Source organism: Squalius cephalus, assembly GCF_949319135.1.
Source record: "Squalius cephalus genome assembly, chromosome: 15".
Taxonomy (NCBI): Eukaryota; Metazoa; Chordata; class Actinopteri; order Cypriniformes; family Leuciscidae; genus Squalius; species Squalius cephalus.
The window spans coordinates 6,124,702-6,146,978 of NC_137136.1; the positions used below are offsets into that span (position 1 = coordinate 6,124,702).

General features: G+C 36.3%; 1 protein-coding gene across 1 annotated transcript; it reads left to right on the forward strand.

Annotated features, from left to right (window-relative positions):
* The first annotated feature begins 1,096 nt into the window (after positions 1-1,096).
* On the forward strand, positions 1,097-12,189 carry fxyd3 (FXYD domain containing ion transport regulator 3). The gene is made up of 8 exons (XM_079893846.1): positions 1,097-1,259; positions 9,193-9,243; positions 9,451-9,486; positions 9,611-9,634; positions 9,748-9,822; positions 10,463-10,499; positions 10,619-10,662; positions 11,485-12,189. The coding sequence occupies exons 2-8, from the start codon at positions 9,210-9,212 to the stop codon at positions 11,502-11,504; spliced, it is 270 nt and encodes an 89-aa protein (XP_079749972.1). The 5' UTR covers positions 1,097-1,259; positions 9,193-9,209; the 3' UTR covers positions 11,505-12,189.
* The last annotated feature ends 10,088 nt before the right edge of the window (positions 12,190-22,277 follow it).

Below are 22,277 nucleotides of genomic sequence, written 5' to 3' on the forward strand. Positions count from 1 at the left end.
AGCATCAAATTCACACTTACACTTTAACATCTCAGTGAAATGATGCACATTTTGAAATCAAAATTTATTAAAAGAAAAAACTTGTTTAAAATGCGCCTCATCTTTTTGACAGGGATGAAGAAGATGCAAGCAAAATCTAAGGATCAGGGACTTCATCCGCTGAGACTTTCCATTGGATATTTGATCAAGTAGAAGACTAGAAACTACAGATGGCTAACTAGCTCCACTTCTCACTTATACTTTATTTCAATGTAGTTTTTCCATTGTTTCAACATTTTTCAACCATTTAATTTATTCATTAATCACAGCTCCTGCCCAAAAAAGAAAAAAAACTGAGCTGCTGTTATTTTGAATCTGTGTATTTATACTATACATTTTCAGTAATCTCTCCAAGTGGCGCTTTAATAAAGATTCTCAGTTATGGGCCTGCAAAAATGCATTTGGAGTAATGTTTTATGCCTGAGGTTATTTCTGGTTATTACTGGCTGGCCTTATGCAAGATAAAGCTCAAATTGTCTTTTTTCCAGTTGGTGGTCTGGATTACTTTTATAATACATTGACTTAAATGCTGAAATGCATTATTGAAGCATGGGGGGAATGCTAAATAATAATAATAATAATAGCAGTTCATTTTTATATTAATTTTACCTGTTCTGTTCCTAAGTGTTGTACACTCTTAAAAATAAAGGTTCTTTAATCACATCTATGGTTCCATGAAGAACTTGTAATATCCATGGAACCTTTGCACAAAAGGTTCTTTATGGTGAAAAACGGTTCTTTACACTAAGAAAAAAATGGTTATTTTAAGAACTGTCCACTGAACGAAAAATGAACATCTCTGCAAAAAACACCCTTTTGGAACATTATTTTAAAGGGTGTAGGCTACACTGTAAATAATCCATAGAAAAATGAATAATGTTCTGGCAGAAAATTACCAGTACTGCTTCAGATAAGTTTATTAACATTTCCTGCAAATGCAATGCATTTTTTTAGAGCCAGTGTGAATCATTGTTTCCACCCAGTAGAATCAATTTAGCCTGAGCGTGCATGACAAACTAAAAACTATCAGAGTTGCTCTCCCAGAGAAAAGGATCCTTCATTCAAAACTCAACCCACTCGGACTGAGCCAACCTGTTGAGCGGATTGTTTAGGGTGTTGGTTTAAGTCTGTCTAGATCACATTTTTACGTGCGTTTAGGGTGGTTCCTCCACAACCACGTTTCAAACTTCAACGTTTCAGTTTCTTTCTCCTTGATAAAGGTGAGTAATCAATTCTGGACACCATTTTAATATTTATATACTGAAACATATGTTATGGCTGATGGATTTAGTCAAGTTCATTGTATTAAAATATGATAATTAAGCATTCAGAAACTTTTTAAGGGCTTTTGACGACACACTTTACTTGGTGTTTAATGTGGGATCTTTGTATCCTTTTACATACTTTACATCTGTTAGTCTGTTTGACAATAACATTTATTTTATAAAAGAAAAAAAGTATACATCTAATAATACGAATACTAAAAAAGTACCAAAAATTTCAAGATGAAAAAATATATAGATAATCAGACATTATTTGAGTAAAACATTAGGGTCTGAAAATCTGAGACCACTAATGAAAATGCACTTTTTCTTTGCATTTTTCAAATTTTATACTAATTTAATTTTGAACATTATGCAGAACAATACAAGTGAAAACTCAAATTGAAAAATATATATGAATTTTGTATTTGGTTCCTCCCCCTTTTGCTTTAATGACTGCGACAGTGGAGTTGCATGAGCAAAATATAATCATGTTCTCCAGCAAGCCTCTTGTGCTTCTATAAAAGCAAGAACCGTCTAAACAAGAGCGTTCATAAGATCAGTGTTGCAAAATTACTTAAACATTTCTTTTTCATTTTACGTTAGCTTTGGGGGGAAAATCTGTTTTACATTTAATAACAAAACAAAACCAAAAAAAAAATCCAGGTTTTCAAGGTGGTCTCAGACTTGGACCTCACTTTTTGAGTTAGTTTTCCTCCAGTGATTTGGAAACTGGAATGTCAAGCGGCTTCACTGTGGAGAGCAGCTGCGCCCTTGATCACCGCGACTTTTAAAGATCACAGGCACATAAATTCTTTGCTGAACATACCAGCCTGTAAATAATCCCTTCTTCATTGAATATTATTTGAACAAAATCCAACTGTGTTTTGTATGACAGAAACCTACTGATGCTACAACATGTAGAAATACTATTTACTATGTTTATAATACTTGGTGCTTTTAATATTATTGGTATTATTATTTTAGTTTTCTGGACTAAGTGTTGCTACTGTACGTTTGATTCATATAGTTTACTGAGAGATCTTAGAAAGTGTATATTTGTGAACATCTGAATAAGGAACATGGAGGCTTAATCATGAGCTGGCTGTGAATATGGAAATGTTGATGAAATCCAGCCGTTCACAAGTAAACAAGTCTAATGTGGTGTTTAAAGTTGGAGATGCATCCTGACAGCCCACCGTCTCAAAATTGGTTAACCTCTTTTGTCACAAAATAAGCAAAATGTGGTGTGAAAGGATTCCATTTAGATGCTCATGGCCATATTTTCAGCATGTTGGCTTTACTGCATGATCTGCTCATGGAAACAGACGTTTGTTAGCTGAAGGGAGCACAAGGACAGCACTACATTAACCACTGGAAAGGGCGGGATTGTGGTTTTTATAACAGTGATTCATTTCAACAGAATGTCTCGTTCCTTCCTGCATCACTCTGGAGAGCAAGGAGCTTGAAAGCACTGTAAACTTCAATACAAATCTAGTTATATATTGAGGACTTTTCTGGAGTTTTTTGTCTGTAAAAACACTGTTGAACTACATGGTTTTACTTTACCTCCATTTTAAACAGCCTGTGTTACTAAAGGGCATCTGTCAGCGTGTTTGTGCTGGAGTGTATAATCATACAATACTTCAAAGTTCACAGCCTGTTCTCAGGGGTGGAATTTCGTTCCTAATATAGCTGCAGTCTGGATTCCTGTGTACATGGCGTGCATCCTTTGTTTGCCATGTGATTGAGTCAAGTTCTCTTATATGGAGTGCGGGGTGTTTGGAAAAAGTAGGTGAGACTTTAGTACACTGACCACTCACACACAAATATGTGTATTGCTTGCTTTCTTTCTCTTTTTCCTATCCGCAGTAAACATGGTCATTTATTTATTTGATTTATTTTTTATGCAATATCACCACTATTATATGCCCATTTATCTGTTTATTTATATGCCTATTTGTCTTCTGATTGGGTGGATATTAGAATCGATTTAGTGGTCTTTTAATGGTCTAACCATTTTAATCACAAATCACTGCTCAGAAAACTAGCAAGAATTCACAAACACTGTAGATAAAGTAACTTAGCACAGAATAGCCTTCCCGACTTGCAGACAGCTTTTTACAGAAGGAAGAGTCAGTGTTGTTCCACTCAATGTTATAATGGCTTCAAACCGTTCTTTAGAAGTTGATGTTTCCCAGTTCGTTTGAGTTTAATGTGAGAGCAAATATTCACTATGGGTTCAAATCTGGACTCTGACCAGGCCAAAACACCAGCCTGATGAACTTGTTCTCAAGCCACTTCTTGGTTGTCTTTGCAATTTGGGCAGGAGCATTGCTGAACAACATCTGATCATTCCTCATTTGTGGGAAGCAAGCTATTCTGCAATATTCTCCAGTACTCTAAAGCATTAAATGACTTTTCACAGTGAAGCATCTCACCAATACCAGCAGCTAAAAGTATCCTACATAATGACACTCTTCCTCCATGCTTCACTGTGAGATGCATTATATTTCTCAGCATATTTTCGAAGACACCACTATGGAGCATCACCACGCAACTCGCGTTTCATTGTGATTGATCAATCCACAAACAACTTCCCATATTCTGCCAAAAACTTCAGTCTGATGATTTTTAAGTAGTGCATTTGCTAATTTCATGACAAAGACAATTTAAACCTTAGTGTTTGTTTAGCTATTTTGGGCTTGAGTGTGTATATGTATATACCATGTTTACTGCGGAAAGGAAAAAGAGGAGCTTAAATAAGAACCAAAAAAAAGGAACAATGTGCATGTGGCACTGCCTGCCAGCTGCTACTTCAACATAATTCTCTCCTTTCTTCAACACAGAACACACTCCACCTCCACACCAGCTGTTGCTCGCAATAATTACTAGATTGATCAAATTAGTGCAGAGAAGGAGGCGTGTCCATCAAATGTATATCAAACAGATAGCTTGCTGCTCACACCAGTATAGGGGAGATGCAATGCTTTTAACCCTAATTAACATTATTTTTTAACTATACAACCTCAATTCATGTGCAGAACTGTAAATAACTGCCTTTAGACTGACTTTGGTCAATAAACCAGTAGTAGACATGATCTAAATATAAAAAAAATATAATTAGGAGAGAGAAGTGTAGGACTGACAAGTGTGTTTACTAATTTGTGTCTGCTAGTGAGCTCTCATCCAGACAGAGCCATTTCTGCACTCTATTCAACTCACCACCATGATGCTATGGGTTGCCAGGATGTTGCAGAGGTGTTTATGAATGATTTTTAGCAGGTTGCCGTGTGGTTGCTACATCTCTGGTCTTCGGTGTTTCTGGGTGGTTGCTCGTTGGCTATCTGTTGGACAAAGTGAAAAGCACACAATCATGAGTTAGATCACTTGTCTTAAAGGAATTAAAATGATCCTAAAATGTACTCACCCTCAAGCCATTAGGTGTATATGACTTTCTTCTTTCAGCCAAACACAATCATAGTTATATTAAATAATATCCTGGCTCTTCCTAGCTTTGCAATGGCATTGAAAGATTTTGAAGCCATAAAAAGTGCATCCCTCCATCATAAAAGTAATCCATATGACTCCAGTGGGTTAATAAATGCCTTCTGAAGCAAAGTGATGGGTTTTTGTAAGAAAAATATCCATATTTAAAACTTTACAAACTATAATCACTGGCTTCTGGCAACGGCCGTATACTTGTTCATGCTCCACAAACTCGGGCACCATTCAATGCCATTACAAGAACCAGGCTATTATTTCAAATATCTCTGATTGTGTTCAGCTGAAAGAAGAAAGTCATATACACCAAGGATGGCTTAATAGTGAGTGGTGGAGTAATTTAAATTTTTTGGGTGAACTATTTATTTCAAAAACAACATTTATTAAAATATCTGTTAATATCTGTTTATGAGGTCAGAAAAATACATTTTTGCAGTGCACAACAAGTCACAGTTTTAGTAGCTCAAACTGTGCAGGGCGAGTTATTCAGCAAAATGCAATAGCCTACCTCTATGGTTAGGGGGTTGTTAAAATAACTAAACTATGACAAATAACAAGCAAACACAATACAGGACTAAAGTATTGACTTGCTCAGACACTGAGAGTGAGCGATATTCCTTGGTTATCTGGTTTGAATATCTCATTTCCTGAATGAGGATTTAATGTTGCACAAGAGGAGCAAAAAGGGTTGAGAGACATTATTGTTTCTAGAATGAATGAACTATGGCAACTGCAAAAACATAAAGAAACAAGGCATTACATTGAAAGAGGGAGGGTTGGTTTGTAATGTGAGATGAGGAAGTGATGTTGGATACAATTCCTCATTCTTTCCCATGACTCACTCATTGGCAAGCCAACGTGACCGTACCAGATCACAGGACTTTCATTATTATCTTCATGCACCCTGGGTGATTCTGCTGGCAGGAGGGTGCTTAAGCGTCCAGACTGTCCAAGCCTAAAACAAGAAGATGAAACGCTCTCTCCTTTTTTCTCAGTTCTTTGTTCAGTAACATGATGAGCTTTAAGAAGATTGTGAAATACCCAGAAACAGGTTTTCTTGCCAGATTCTTGGAAGAATTATCTTTGCACTGCATGGTACTGATAAAATAACTATTTGTCGTTTCACTTATTGGTTGCAGTTGTGAAAAACCTATGTCAAAATGTATTTAAAATACATTTATTTCATACCGAGTATACTACAAATCCATTAACAAATTTACTGACATATCGGTTGAGACTTACTGATATAAATATTATAATTAAACTTCATTTGGAGTACTTCTTTACTGCACAACTACATGATCACTGTATAATATCAGTCTTTAAATGCAAGATATTTAAAGTGTAGCCTACCTAAAGTATACTTGCAATTGTTCCACTTTAGCATAATGAAATATACTTAAGTATATCTTTAGTTAAACTTCAGCACTATTTCTAGATAAAGTGCAAAATTAAAGTCCACCTATTGGTTTAATTATATAATTTGCAGAAAGAATCAATGAAGAAAAAAAAACTCACTTTCGAAAGCCCAAGATGTCCGTCAGATTTGGTCTCAAACGAGAAAACACGGATGGAGTAAGAGTGATTAAAAAAGCCTGCGAAGCTGTTTTGGTAGGCTACAGACCAACAGCGCAACTGCGAGTGTGATATTGCTCTTATAAACCATTTCAGTAAACAAAAATATTGATTTACTTACATTTTTGACACAATATTGCCTAGTGTTTATCTGTTTTTGATTCGTCAAAGTATAGTTTCGGACATTGGACAAAGCAACAACAGAACGTATGTGGCGCGTCCTAGCAACAGACAGCGGTGTCAGTTTCGATCATAGAAATGTATACACGTAGAATTCAAATTTGACAGATCTAGACCATAGACTGTAAAAAAAGCTCTAGACACATCACCGCGCCCGCCATCTTGGAACGGTCAGCGTGTCGTCACTCACAGTAACAATCAATGTGATGGGTAGGTTATGAACGATTCGTTCATTTTGAACCGAGTTGTCTCAGAGAGTGAATTTCCTATAGGTTCTGTACAGTGAACAGAAGTGATTAGTTCATCTCTCGAGTCTTCGGGTTCGGGTCCGAGTCTTTCGTTATTTCTGTCAATCCCATAGAGGCGACGTCGGTACCGGAAAGAGAAATGATTTGTCTCGACTCGAACCCGAAGTCGATAGACTCGAAACAAAACTTGAACGAGATTCAAAGCTCCGACCGAGTCAGTAAAATGATCAGAACTTCCCACTGCGTATCTTCTGGTAGTAAATCTGCCGAGATTTAAATTCCTGAAGAAATGTGATAACCTTCCACAGATGAGAATGTGTTAGTCTGTGTTCACTAACTCAATATTACAGGTTTAATATGGTGGTCATTTTTTTTTATGTCGTGTTTCCTGACGCCTTCGTCTTATTGTATTGTGTTAGTTTAGCAAAATCATCTGCTGAAGTCTATTGCAGATATAGATATTCATGCATGCGTCTAACAGTTGCAGACGCACAGTAAACGAGTAGCCTATGGGGTCTCTGCGGAACAAAAGTGGGCGTTTCTAAATTTGTGGGTGTTTTCAAACTGGTGGGTGTTTATAACTCATGCAATGAAAATTATGCCCTTCATCTGACCCCTCTGTTTATGGCCTCGCCCACTGATCTGGTACCTTCTATTACTGTCCTGCAGAGAGATACTTGCAGTCAACTTGCTCTTGAGTGTCACAGACCGGTGTTTTGACCGTTCTAATATGGCAGACGGCTTATAGAAACAGTCCCTAATGAGGAATCTATGTAATATATCTATGGTTCAGTCCCCCAGAAATGGGGACTGAAATATTGCAACAGAAAGCTCAGACTGTTAGTTTGTAGTAGTCACCAAGTTTGCCAAGCAACTAATTATTATTATTATTTTTTTTTCATTTAAAAGTAATACAGTTTTGCACTATATATTTCCAATTGTAGCCAACATTCAAGATCTATTTTCAGTATATTTAAATGTGTTAATTATGACAGAATGAGTTCACTATTCCTTTAATAGACACGTGAAATTACCATCAGACTAGCACCTGTTTGCAAATTTCATGTTCTACCCAGAAGCTATTTTGACTTGATTTACATAAACAAATTGATCAGGCACCCATGCTTAAGAACATAAAATGATGTAGGCCTACTATATAAATACATTGAATCCATGTTTACAAGAAGAAGGAAATAAGATGATTCATGTGCAAGATAATAGGGTATAAAAAAGACACAAGGGATTTATTAAACCTCTTTTGGATACTCTCTGAAAAGCTCTTAACTGCTGCCTTGTTCATTGCTCACGCTGACAACGGCTTGATCAAAGGGCTGAAATACTGGACTTTATTTTGTCTCAGCACGTCTCTGGTGAACCCATTACTTTTCCCCTTCTCTGCTACCATGCTTGGAAGCTGAAGGTGGAGCGTGTTACATCATCTCTTGCTGGTATAGGGATGGCCACAGCATTCCCTCTGGTCTCTTGGAGACGAAATGGAAAATCCCAGCTAAGCTTTGGATTGGTGCTCCAGCGTGTTTCCACAGTGCACCTTTCATTACGATGTAGACGTAAATATGCATTTGTCAGATCATGTAAACCTCCAGCACAAAGGTCGTCTTTTATATGAAAGGGTTTAGCGTCTTGATGTGTGTTTCCTAGCAGCTGTTTTGTTGGTGTATGAACATTTGGTTGCTGAGATGTTCCAGGCCGTTGTTAACATTTGATCCAGGTCTGCGTTGTGTTCGGAAGAGCTGCTATTTGTTGCTCCAGTATGTTTAATCAGATCAGGATGGACAAGGATTGTGATCATTTGATTTTACCCCATTTTTGTTGAAGTGAAGCTGGCAGAGGACAATAATTCAGGCATTAAGGGGATTCATGTTATATTTAGAGCATAAGTGGATTGCAAAGCACAATGGGAATTTGCTCTGATGTAGCAAGCAGATACATGATATGCTTTCCAACACTAACTGAATTATTAAATGTGTTTTAATGTGAAAATCTTAAGCTCATATTAACAATCCATTTTACTTTACTGCAGTCTGATTTATGTCCGAGAGAAAAAGGATAATCATTGAGAAAATGTAGGGAGGGACTTTATTTTATTCCTCTGAAGATGATTGGATCATAAAGTCAGGTGGCTGGAGGGGAAGGAAAAGGTAAAGGTTTGGTGAAAGCAGAGAAAATGGAAGTGTTTTAAATTTATATCAAGTTTAATTTCTTTAAAAATGAAAATTCTGTCATCAATACTCAAGTCATCCCAAACCATGTTTTTCATTTTTGGGTGAACTATCCCTTTAAGAAAGTAAATTAGTGATAATTTTATGAAGAGCAGATGCAAGTATGTTTAATTTTTTCATGGCAAACCTAATTTTGTATTGCAGGTTACAACCACACCATCATGATGAAGACTTTGGCACTAGTTTTCTTGACACGTGAGTTTGTTTTATTTTTTTGCATTTTCTGGAAGTCTTTGGTTTTAAAAATACTTGCTTGTTGTCATATCTCTTATAGAAATGTAAATTCATTGAGGTGCTTTTATCTGTATAGACCACAAGTAACTATAAATAATAATAAACACACACATGTGACCGTACAATCTTTGGATGTTATGTTTCTAATATACTCTATTATTTTTGTAGTTTTTTCCCTTGTGTTGGCAGAAGGTCAGAAGACAAGTAAGAGATTTCACTTTTCAATTACACTGTTTCTTTTTGTTTCTGTTCTCATCCTTAGAAATTTGACACAATGTTACATGCACTAATTAATGTTTTTTTTTTTTTTCTGGTTTGGGATTTGCAGCAGAGGAAGACCCCTTCTCTTTTGGTTAGTTGCACACATCTTTTAGTTTGAACTTATCATCCATAATCCAGTGCTAAAAGTGTTCTTAAGATCATCTCACATTTTCTTTAATTGTCATTTATTCTGTCTCTCACTAGATTATCACAGACTTCGAGTTGGAGGTTTGATCTTGGCAGCAGTTCTGTGTCTGATTGGCATTACTATTCTCCTAAGTGAGTTTGACTAATATTCAGACAAGATTTAAGATATATAGGCTTATCTTTTTGCATGTTACATAGCCTAGTTGAACTGTTAGATGGTGACAAAAAAGGTTGCCAGGTCTACACAACAAAACTAGCTCAAAGGCCTAAAACTTTAACAAATTTTACAGTATAATTATTTGTCAGAAGTAGGAGTATTATGCTAGTATGGTTCCGAATTCAGTCATTGAATCATTCGCCCAGTTTGTTCAAAAACACCAAATCATTTACAAACAAAACACCACTACTGTTTTTTGGCGATGATGTTTAGAACTGTTAAGTATTTTTTTTTATTAAACTGGCAATACTGTGTCTAAAATATAAGTTACTCAATATTAACTTCTTCATTATTGTACTTTATAATTCATAACTGAGGCTTATTTATTATATTTTGAGCTAGCAACAACAACAGATCCTAAATCCGTGGCATATGAAATCACTCATTGGATAGCACATAGTCTGCTGAACTGACAATATTCAGACATGCTGATATATGGCCATAACTCTTGCTTGTGTGATTTTTTTTTCTTTGGATTTTAACATGAAATGTGACCTGACATATTTTTGATTCAGCCAGCAACCTGTGTAACAACATCCTTTGCCATTATTACAGGTGGCCACTGCAGATGCAAATTCAACCAGGACAAAAGGTATAAAATGAATAATATTGGCTACAGCTAATTTGTATACAGTTGTGGTGTTTTGCTTGTATGTACATTAAAGTATATACACATTGACTAGCTCTAAAAGCGCAGTTCTCTTTTGACAGAAGGAGGACAGGAAGTAACGCTCAATCGATGCTCAATGACACAGGTATGACCGCCCTCATTTGCCTGTAACCAGTAACATGAAACCAGTGCTGGTAACCTGGTATAAATCAGAACCCCCCCCAAGTTCCCTTATGAAACACGCCACTTATAAACCTGTGTGGTCTGAAGGCCTTGTGCACGCATGAAATCCATCTGCTAATTATTGCTGTGCCAGTTCCCCGTGATGCAGTGGGATACAGTGGGTCTGTGCTCAGTGGTGGGCCCTTATGGCCCATCTCCACAGCACCAGTCGCATGGTTTCCAGGATGAGTCATAATATCTCCCCGGGGAGTATTTACACTCCATGATCCCTGAGGGTTGGGTTGGGGAAACAGGATACAAAGATGTGCTATGTAAATGTTTTATTCAGTATCTAATTGTCTATAGTGAAGAATAAAAAGAATTAGAATTTAATTTAAATTATTTAAAGGGACCATGAGTGTCAAATTTTCCTTGATCTTTTGAGATGAAAGAGTTGTTTGGACAAAGAAAACATGCAGTAATTTTAAAACCCTCAAAACTTCCCGGTGAAAAAGAGCAATTTTTTAAACTAAGCTGCAAAAAAAAAAAAAAAAACTCTTGTGGAGGTCTGCAACTTTCTGACATCAGACAGATGAATTGGCATGAAAAAATAAATTAGGACATTGCCAAGCCAAAGAAACATAAATAATAAAAAGTTGATACTGACCACTCTCAGGCCTTCAGATAAATCGGTTCGCTTTGTGTTCTCAGTGTAAGAGACTGATCTAGATGAATATCCTATAAAAAATCAGTTCATTAAATATTTAAATGTGATATTCATCTTCAATACTTTTCTATTTTACAGCAAGGGCCAGCGAATGCTAAAAACCTGCTGACCTGACCTGAACCAATCAGAGGAGACGGTCTGCCTTCCTTTTATCTCATGTGCTGGTTTATCAGAGGAATCATTTCTCTTGACGAGGAACCTGATACAAAGGTTTTCTGTGTTTTCACTGCTTATCTGCTCCCAGATCATAGAGGAGGAAGGTGAAAATTCATGTACCATTTTGTTTTTTTAATGCCAGATGTGTCTTTGTAATGTCATTTAATATAAATCGATCACCAAAAAAATTAATGTAAATTGTTTTTTTTATCCTGTCAGTAACTGTATTAAATTATGTTGGATATAGGTATGAAAGGGAAGGCTTTCAATGGCAGTGTCCTGATTCAGTCTCATATGGAAACCTTTAACCAAATATTTCTGTACGCTGTAGTGAATCCATCCAATATTGCATTGTTGCATTCGTGTGAAGTAGTTTACTGTTCAGACTTGCTTTGCAATTGAGTAATAGTTGAATAAGACGTATGAAAAGATCATGCTCTCAAGAAAGGAAAAAAAAAAAAAACCCATCATATTTACACTGTCATGTGCTTGACTTATTTTCATTACCAGCCTATTTATCACAAACATGCTAGTAGTATTAAGTTTGTTTTTATCTGTTGTGTGAAAAATTGTCAGTATCATTCAAACATAAACACTAAAATAAACTAAAAGACACTTAAACAAAGAGCACCTGTATCAATGTTTTCTGTTCTCTGTCTCCAGCTGACTGACACCCTACTGTTTCTCAAAGCCTTTAGATGAGCATGTGATATGTGGATTAAGGCAAGCATTAGACAATATAGCTACAGGATACGACATGTTATTTCTCACATCCTTTTCATACATGTGCATGTTTTAATGAAATTATTCAGTTGAAGCTAGATAAAAAAGGCCAAAATTATATGTGACTGGGTGGGAATAAACTGTTATAAAGAGACTTTTGCAATTGGAATGGCCCAAAATTTACTCAACAGCGCCCTCTACTCACTGATATTTGGCATTACATAGGAACTATTATCAGAATACAACTGTCTATCTTGATTGCAATGTGAAATACAGTTATGTTCATACATTGACAACCTAATTCTATAACTACAGTGATTTCCCAACACTAAACAATATTGGTTGGTTGGTATGTGCTGTGTGAACAGAACCACAGTTAGTCATGACAACTCTTGAGTAAATTATTTAAGCAGCATTTATTGGCATGGGGAATGAAATGTACATATGCTTGATTTTGGTGGTCAAGGTCTGCTGATTAGCAAATACAAGAATTTGTTCAGCATAGTTAAAATAACATGCAAAAATGACTTAAAAAAATTGTTATATATATATATATATATATATATATATATATATATATATATATATATATATATATATATATATATATATATACAGTATATACTGCCATGATGTTAGAGAAACCAGTGTTTAGTTGGTGTTTCAGAGAATCTGAATGCTGTTTTTATGCAAACTGTTTGTACCATAGGAAAATAGAGGTGTTTTTGTGTAGGAGGGAATACAGTTAAGGGGGGGAAATGAAAATGAATTGGTGGGAAAAAAAATTTTCGATCAAAAATCAGAGAGGATGAAAGCAGTGGAAGTTGCCTATAATACCTTTAATATAAAAATAGATAGATAAAACGTTTGCCGTGCACACTCTTGCTGTTATGAGGTGGTTGTTTCAGAGATAAGAAACCTCAAGATTAGAGCTGGTTTACCACCTCACAGTCATAAGCAAACCTGCTTTCATCCTCCACTTTCTTCATTGATGTCACAAAAGAATATTGGTCTTTCCAAAGAAATAACCTTGAAAAGATCTTTCCACTTTTAGAAGGGAGACTTTTAACAAAATGTGATTTATGCGGTGGCTAATGGAAACTTTTACTTATGTACTTTCATACAATGAACAATTTTTCAGTCTCTACTGTACTTCCAATGTCAATTTTCAATGTAAAATCGGTCCTGCACTATACAGTACTATTCAAAATGGGTAATAAATAACACACACTGCAAAAAAGAAGAAACAAAGATTTTTTTTAAGTTGTAAATAAAAGATCATTGGAGTACATTTCACAAGAAAACAATATTCTTTCTACTTCAAAATTTCACGTTTAAAGGTCCCCTGAAAATTATTTTTTTTAGCTTTTAGTATAAAAATGTTAGCCTTAAAGGTCCCATATTGCCAAAACTGAAATTTCCTGGCTTTTTTCATGATAATAGAGGTCTAGGGGCTATGAAACTACCATATAAGTTTCAAAACAGTCAATCCACAGACAAATGCACACAGCCTGCATAAAGTAGCTGTGCCTTTTCACGAGCCGTTGTGTCTTCCGTATAAATGTGATGTCAGAACCATAGACAGTAAAAGAAATGGACACAGCGACCCCATTGGATTCAATGGAGAAAAGTGAAGTCAGTTAGAAGCACTCACTTCCTGATGGCTGACCGTACTGCGCAGACTCAAACTAAGCTTGACGACGTAGATGTGACGTGAGCAACCCGTCTGTCTTCTAGTAGCTGTGCCAAGAGAAATCTGAATCATTCCCTTCCGAAACTTGCAGAGATGGAGAGTGTGTGTAGGAGCTGTCCATGAGCTAGGAGCAGGAGCAACTTTTGCTAAGTATTCTGATTAATTATTTTGTCATTTTGCCTCCACGTCCCCCCGATTGCCCGCGAGCTTCTCCTCCTGTCCATACGGTAATCTCTCTACTGTGCGACAGAGAGTCGTGTGGTTATGACGCAATCGTTAGCCTATTTTTACAAAAACTGCTTCTACGGGGCCATAACGTAAGATACAAGGTAATGGAGCCTTTTGTACATTTTCGTGTTTCTTTAGAAATAAATAATGGACAAATGAGTCTTTAAATGCCTCAGATGTAAAGTTATTCGCTGTCAAAGTGACGCCAAAATGAATGGGAGTCAATGGAATGCTAACAGCAGGTGATGGTCTGCTAATCAATGGCGGCCCCCGGGGAAGCTTCAGTTTCTGGCTGATAGATTACCCCCCTGATCAGAACTACTCAGTCAATGCCTTCAATCCCACCCCGAGCACTGTCCACCATCATTGCACAGGCTTCCGAACAACATTAATATAAGAGAACAGTGGCTAATGTTTATTTACTCAGAAATGCCACAGCAATTTAGTTCGAACATTAACCGTCTGTTCTGCACATTTCACAAGTGACTGCTTCGTCAATCAGGCACAGCTCAATGCCAGTTTTTTAAAGAAGCTACTCCTCAAAGATGCTGCAGTCCCTACAGATCATAGTTTTACATGGGCGTCAATTGCAGCATATGTTCTCGCGTTCTGTGGGGAGCTGTGCATATTTACCACAAGTACACCATCTACAGAAAAAAGTTACAATGTAAAATAATTTTTTGGGAGATTTAAATCGAATTTGACAACAACAAAAAAAGTCTGAGTTTGTTTACAGACAGTTTAAATTAGCGTTAACATTCTATCTGCGTGCAGCATGTAGTGGTAATGATAATACTCTTACAATAACGGCGAAAGTAAGGAGGTGGTTGTTTGTCTCCTGTCGTCGCCGATTCGGGGTCTGAGTCCGGCTCGTAAATATATAAGGCCAGATAACGTTTCCCTCAGCAATTTCCATCATTACAGATACTCGGGTACATTACGGGTACTCTGTTGAAGCTTAAAACTATTGGATCTGCCCAGAGCCACTCTGGAGCTGCCATAACCAATCGCTAGCGTTTGGTCGTGACGTAACCCTCAAACTAGCGCACAACCTCAACGTCATCGCTCTCAGCCACTCCCTCTGTTCGCTGATTAGACCGCCAAAAATTTGGCCGAAGAAAACCCAAGAATGTCCCGCAAACCCAGACGGAGTACTGAATGAAAATGAAAATTGAGCGGAAGTACGCAGGAGGGCGGAGCCAGGCTATTTGGTACTTACCACAAATATTTATTCTTAAGGACATCACAACCTAAAATAAAACTTCAGAAAGGTGTACAATATGGGACCTTTAAGGTTCTGACTAAGCTGGTGTGTTCCAAAACAATATGAAAAAATTCGCATTTAGGAGACACAACAATTCAAAACTTACAGTCTCTCTCTTCTGCTAAAAGTTTTATTCCGTTTTCCAACTGTACGTTGGTTAAGAATGAAATGGCTAGAATTTATTCACACCTCTACTATTGAATCCAACATAACATCAGTGCTCGGATTTGCTTGGTGCTGTCAAGTAGACTTGCACTTGCAGTCTGTGAGGTAAACTAAACACTATTGGCTATTTGAAAAAAGGGAGGAGCCATTCAATATGTCCCGCCTTAGCTTCCTGTTTCAGTGGAAATGACGTCAATGCATCATACAAAGCTGCGCGTTCCAAGGCACTTCAGTGGGCCTTTTAATTCAGTGTGTTACTTGCCGATTCTTTGTGAAATTTTCTAGCAATTGTTTCTACACCAAAACATTTTTTAATGCAGAGAGGATAGTAAACCAGAATCTTTTTTTTTTTTGTTTTTTTTTTGCCTACAGACATATTGTTGTCAAAATGATCACCGTTTTCATGGATCCGTGAAAACGACTGAAACACTGTATTATGCTGCCAGGCCAGTAGTTGGCGATGTAGCTTTGTAAAACACTGCGCGCCTATAGACTGCCAAGGAAATTTTACACGTTCAAAACTGAACACGTAATATGCATGCGCTTGACGTCACATTTTCACGAATTCAAGTTTTTGTATTTTATATGGAGATGATAGCGGTATCGGTTTCAAAAACTTGCATTTTGAAACCCATTTTCAAAAGTTTGCATTTGCAGGCCCCTAAAACGGCTTTGTTGTGTAAATGAACGGCCAAACTGCATAAAAAATTTTCTGTTATAGTTGGAAACGGTGTCGTGTAAACCCCTGAGGAAGTGTAACTATAAATGCCACAGTGTATTGCTTTTGTACTGAATGTGGTCAAACTGTGAAATCGGGGCCTTTCAGTTCACACGGTTCACCATAAAAGGCCAAGGTACTGAGAAAAGACTCACAATATTCGACTGAAACAAAGAAGAGCCATATCTAAAGAAGAAGGGTGCAAGTGATCAGACATGGCCCAAGCTATATCTCCACTATATCCTCAGGGAAACAATGCTGGAAATCATCATGCAGTCCATCCTGACAGCGTCCAGCTCCAGCTCCATGCCCAGGGCCTGAATCACCACAACCAGCCTGTGGTCGTTGTTCAACCCCCTGTGTACCGGGCTCGCGCTCCACTGCCTGACCCTGAGCCTGATTACATGTGTTACTCAAGATTTACGGTAGGCTGCTGCTGCATCTGTCTGGGAGCTGCTGCACTACATTACTCTAGAGAGGTAAGAATTCATTTATTTACCTTTGAATGCTTTTTTTTTTTCAGGAAGATTTTTCATATCATGCAAGATTCAAATAAGATATTCATAATTTTTTACTGTTTTTGAAAGACTCTTATGCTCACCAAGGCTGCAATAAAAAAATAAAAAAAAACTTAATTTTTTTTTATTATCATCAGTATAGAAAGCTTTTATTATTTTTGTTGAAACAATGATACATTTTTTCAGCATTCTTTAAAAAATAGAAAGTTCAAATGAACAGCATTTATTTGAAACAGAAATCTTTTATAGCATTATAAACGTTTTTTCTGTCACTTTTGATCAATTTGATGTGTCCTTGCTGATAGATAATCTGGTTTGCTTATAAAGCTTTGTGAAACATTGTTAATATTTGCTTGTTATGTTATCAGTATGACTTGATGAAACAATGAATAATCCACACATATTTATAAACATGTTTTTATTTTAGGGGGCATAAATAATTATTATCTGATAGAACACAGATTATGTAATGCAGTGAAATATGTTTGTGAATTGATGTGATATGTCATGCCACGTGCCTTTGATTTTTCACTATAATGAATTTATGAATATGGTATGTTTACTGTTATATAATGTGTTGAAGATTGTGATACAATGCATTAGAATATTTAGTAGACATTTTGTTATGAAAGTTGTTTGATAACAAGAACATTTTTTTCCCACTTGTCACTTTTTCTCTTTCACTGTCCAAAAATATATTTGTAGGGATATTTCCTTGGATTTAGAGTGCAAGCTTTTTTTATGCGCTCAATCTCAAAATCAACTGAATTTAGTGTTTTGCATATACAATACTATTAAAATAATTTATAACATTATGTCATGGGCCACATCTTAAATTTTGACCCCAATCTTTTTTTTTTTTTTTTTTGCAATTTGCCAAATAAAATCACTAAATAAGCAACAGCTCAGAACACATTTACACAGAAATTTACAGATATTAAATTAAATCATACCGAAATTAAGGGGGTGCTATAGGGGTTTTTGTTTTGTTTTTGTTATTATTTGATGTTTGCAACACAGAAATAGCAATAGTTGAAAACACTGTTTGTAAAGCTGTTTCAAACATACATGACCTCTGCTTTCTCTGGGTCAGCGATATGGAGCCCCTAAAGGGACGTGGTGGTGGAAAAAATTTAGGATGGGAGAATTTTTTTTTTTCTTTTTTTTTTTTCAAATCTTTTGCGTTCCCTCGCAAAGTTGTTTGCGTTCCCCCTAGAAACTTTGCGTTCCCACGCAAAACTTTTGCCTTCCCACGCAAAACCAAAACCTGTTGTGAGCTCGGACAGACACTTCCTGTTTAATGTCCCGCTGGCAGTGTTTCAGAGCTCCGTACGTTAATGGAGCTTTTAGTGTTTGAACTTGGACTCAAATACAAAGAAATGCGGTCAGCTTAACTCAAGGAGTTCAGTGAAGTTGGCAATATATTCAGTTCTATTCGAACTTCCCGGATAAATATTCTTGAGCTAAACGTTAAAACACAAACGAAACCTTTACAATCACAGTAACCTAGACAAAGAGCTACAACCCAATTCTCCTCAAAACGAGCTTTTATAATATAGGCTAAATGGATCTCTAGAGCAGGCGGCTGAGAGAGACAAGTTCGAAGAGACCATCTGCAAAGTGCAATATGACCCAAAAAACGACTACAGCATCAACTCAGAGTCAAAAATACAAAAATAGTCATTAACTTCAATGTTATAAACTGTAGTGCCACCCAATTCAGTTTACACTGGTCATACTACACTGCTTTTGCACATTTTATATTATGAAAAATATTCAATAACTTCACTGTAACACACCAAATTTAGTTCACACATCACTGCTCTAATGTTGGTTATACAACACTTAGTTTTGGAAGTAGGCTAATTGCACATAAAAAATAAGTAGGCCTATTCTTTACACAAATTAAATTGGTATTGTACGCAGCTAACATAATAGTTAACCATAGCTTTGCATTATATTTGCTTACTGAATTTGATGGCATTACACTAACAGTGTGAAGTTATTTAATATTTTTTCTAAAAAGGGTGAAGTTATTGATTTTATTTCATAATAAATAATCATGAAAATTATGCATTATTTTTTATCAAACTAAGTAATGTAGTAGGCCAGGGTGCACCAATCTCGGTCCTGGAGGGCCGCTGTCCCTGCAGAGTTTAGCTCCAACCAGCTCCAACACACCTGTTTGAAAGTTTCTAGTATGCCTAGTGAGACCTTGATTAGCTGGTTCAGGTGTGTTTAATTGGGGTTGGAGCTAAACTCTGCAGGACAGCGGCCCTCCAGGACCAAGATTGGTGAACCCTGTAGTAGGCTATAACCAGCAGGAGAGCAGTGATGTGTGAACTGAATTTGGTGACAGTACAGTGTGTCACAGTGAAGCTTTTGAATATGTTTAATAATAAAAATGTGCAGAAGGGTTTTGGGATTTGCACTTTGCAGACGGCCCCTTATTTGGACTTGTCTCTCATTCGTCTGTTTAGAGACTAATTATAAAGCTCGTTTTGAGGAGAATTGCGTTGTAGCTCGTTGTCTAGGTTACTGGGATTGTAAATATGTGTCGTTTGTGTTTTAACAACGTTTAGCTCAATAATATTGATCCGGGAAGTTCGAATAGCCTATGTGAATATTGCCAACTTCACTGAACTCCTCGAGTTAAGCACTGACCGCATTTCTTTATATTTGAGTCCAAGTTCAAACACTATGAAACGCTCCATTAACATACGGAGCTCTGAAACACTGCCAGCGGGACATTAAACAGGAAGTGTCTGTCCGAGCTCACAACAGGTTTTGCGTGGGAAGGAACGCAAATATCTTTGCGACGGAACGCAAAAGTTTTTTAGTGGGAACGCAAATATCGTTGCGAGGGAACGCACAGTTTCTCGGGGGAACGCAAAAGAGTTGAAAAAAAAAAAAAGATCCCATCCTAAATTTTTTCCACCACCACGTCCTTTTACAATGGCGGGCTCCGGCATTGTAAAAGCAGGTTTAAATATTCTGGTGTGATCATAATATCAAAGGTTTGATAGACATAGCAGAATCATTGTCACTTAGGAATAAGGTCTTTGTGTGTGTTTAGATCGAGACTGTGATCTTTTAATAATTAATCATGCATAAGCCCATAGCCTAGGCTATGCATTTTTATGTCATCTTTTTACCAGACCTCAAAAGCATCCCCCCAAATCATTTCAATTTTAAGGAGTGTTTACTCAATATTGCAACATTGCATATTAGATCAAATCAACACATTAATTATTATTTGAATTATCGCTATATTAACCATGCACTACTATCTTTAGAAGGCTTTCTTCTTTCAAACACGTTTATTATATATATCACCATATTTTTGAAATAAAAAACATTTTTTAAATTATTTATTTAATTATTTTCTGTGGAACCCCCCTGCAGTTCCTTCACTGACCCCAGAATGGGAAACCCTGACGCAATGCAATGTTTGCACTTCATTTTGTTGATAAAGAATGTTAGAATTTTATTTCCCTTTTATTTTTATAGGTACAATATTATTCTATTTAATTCAATGTGATAAACAAGTTAGGTCAAAACTAATCTAAATGTAATCAAAAAGTATAGTCTGATTATATGTCCTGAAAAGTGTAATCTTATGGATTATGTTAACTACAATTTTTGTCATGCAATTTGGAATCAGTATCAGACTACGATTTGTGAGTAATCAACCCAGCACTGGTAATACACACAATTATACTGTTATATTTAGCAATATATATATATATATATATATATATATATACTTGTATACTTGTTCTCCACACTTTGCATTGCATTACAACATAACCTGGCACAAAAGCTTGTGCTGAGTTCTGCACGATGATAAATGATGTGGGGGTGTGGAGCGTGGGGTGGGCACTCACCTGCAGAAACATAAATCAGTTCCTATGCAGAGTGTACACCCTAAACAAGTGTATAAAGATGAATTATCTGTGCTGGTGCTGTGCATTATCTGTAAAAATTAAAAATTGATCATTACAACAGTGAAGGTTCCAAGAGAGTTTTTTGCTTTGTAGGTCAAATACGAGCAAGCAGGTTCTACACCCTAATTAAACTCAGCCACAGAACTCATTGTGGTTTTTAATGTTTCTTGTAAGTACATCAGCTCAGGTGCTTGCTTTTGGAAAGTCCTCCAGTGCATCATGGAAAGCCACAATGCTCAAGGGACTTTATGATGCTGAGCTCAAATCAGCCTTTGCATATGCTTAACTCTCTGTAATTGCCATAATTCACATAGTTCACATTCGTCATTTTCACAACATTGGCCACGCACACACTGCACTAACCCTATCATGAAGACATATTGATTTTCTCTGCTGTGACAATTAACAGCAAATATAAGTGTTTGGCTAATAGGGCATCTAAAAAAAAAAAGAGCCCGTTCAGAGGGCTGTTTTTACTTTCTACATGCTTCTTGAGTTATAAGGTGCAATATTGTGGTTTGTGGTTACAGGTTTGATTTTCCAGTAACCTATTTTTCAGCCTGTTGACATTTGCGATTTTACCTTTACTTTCACAGACTCGCAAAGCAAACTTAGCTGGACAGAGGGCTGAAGCAGCGAGCAACTCTCGAACTGCACTCATCCTGAACCATGTCGGTGTTGTTGTGGGCACCATCATCCTTACACTAATTCTCCTCGACAAATTTTACTTTGATGGAAATCATTTACCTTTCTAAACTTACCCCATGCTATGTTTTCATAATGTTGACTGAATCATTGTGCGATTAGTTTTTACTCTGTTTGCAGATCTGGATCACTGCATAAAATATATATTATAAGAAAAAAAAAAAAAATTACAGTACAATTTGCTTTTAATAAAAACAATGAAAGTGTCAATGGACAAAATGTAAATGTATTATGAAAATAAATATTGTTTCATTTTTTAATTGTTGAAAGAAATGCTTCAGAAGTACAATTTTTTTTAATGATACTATGATAGTTCATTAAAACAATCTACATTGTTCATTCTCTATTTTATGTCTGACCAGAGATTTTGTGAATAATAAAAAATCCATGAACACCCTAGTGAAAAATACATTTACCAAAATGTATTTATACATTTGTATTATGTATAAATACATTATATGTATAAATACATTTATTTTATGGCAAGTATACAACAAATACATTTACATATTTAAGTACTTAATATAAATAGCCTACCCTGTAATTGTACTTTTAAGTATATCAATACTAAATAGATATACTTAAAGTCTGCTAAATTGGAACAACTTATTTTGTTCTAAATGTACTTTAGTTGGACCTCAGCACTATTTATGGATAACTAAAGATATACCTAAGTATATTTGATTGTGCTAAAGTGGAACTATTGCAAGTATACTTATACAGAGATCATATTATCCTTAGTGATATTAAACAC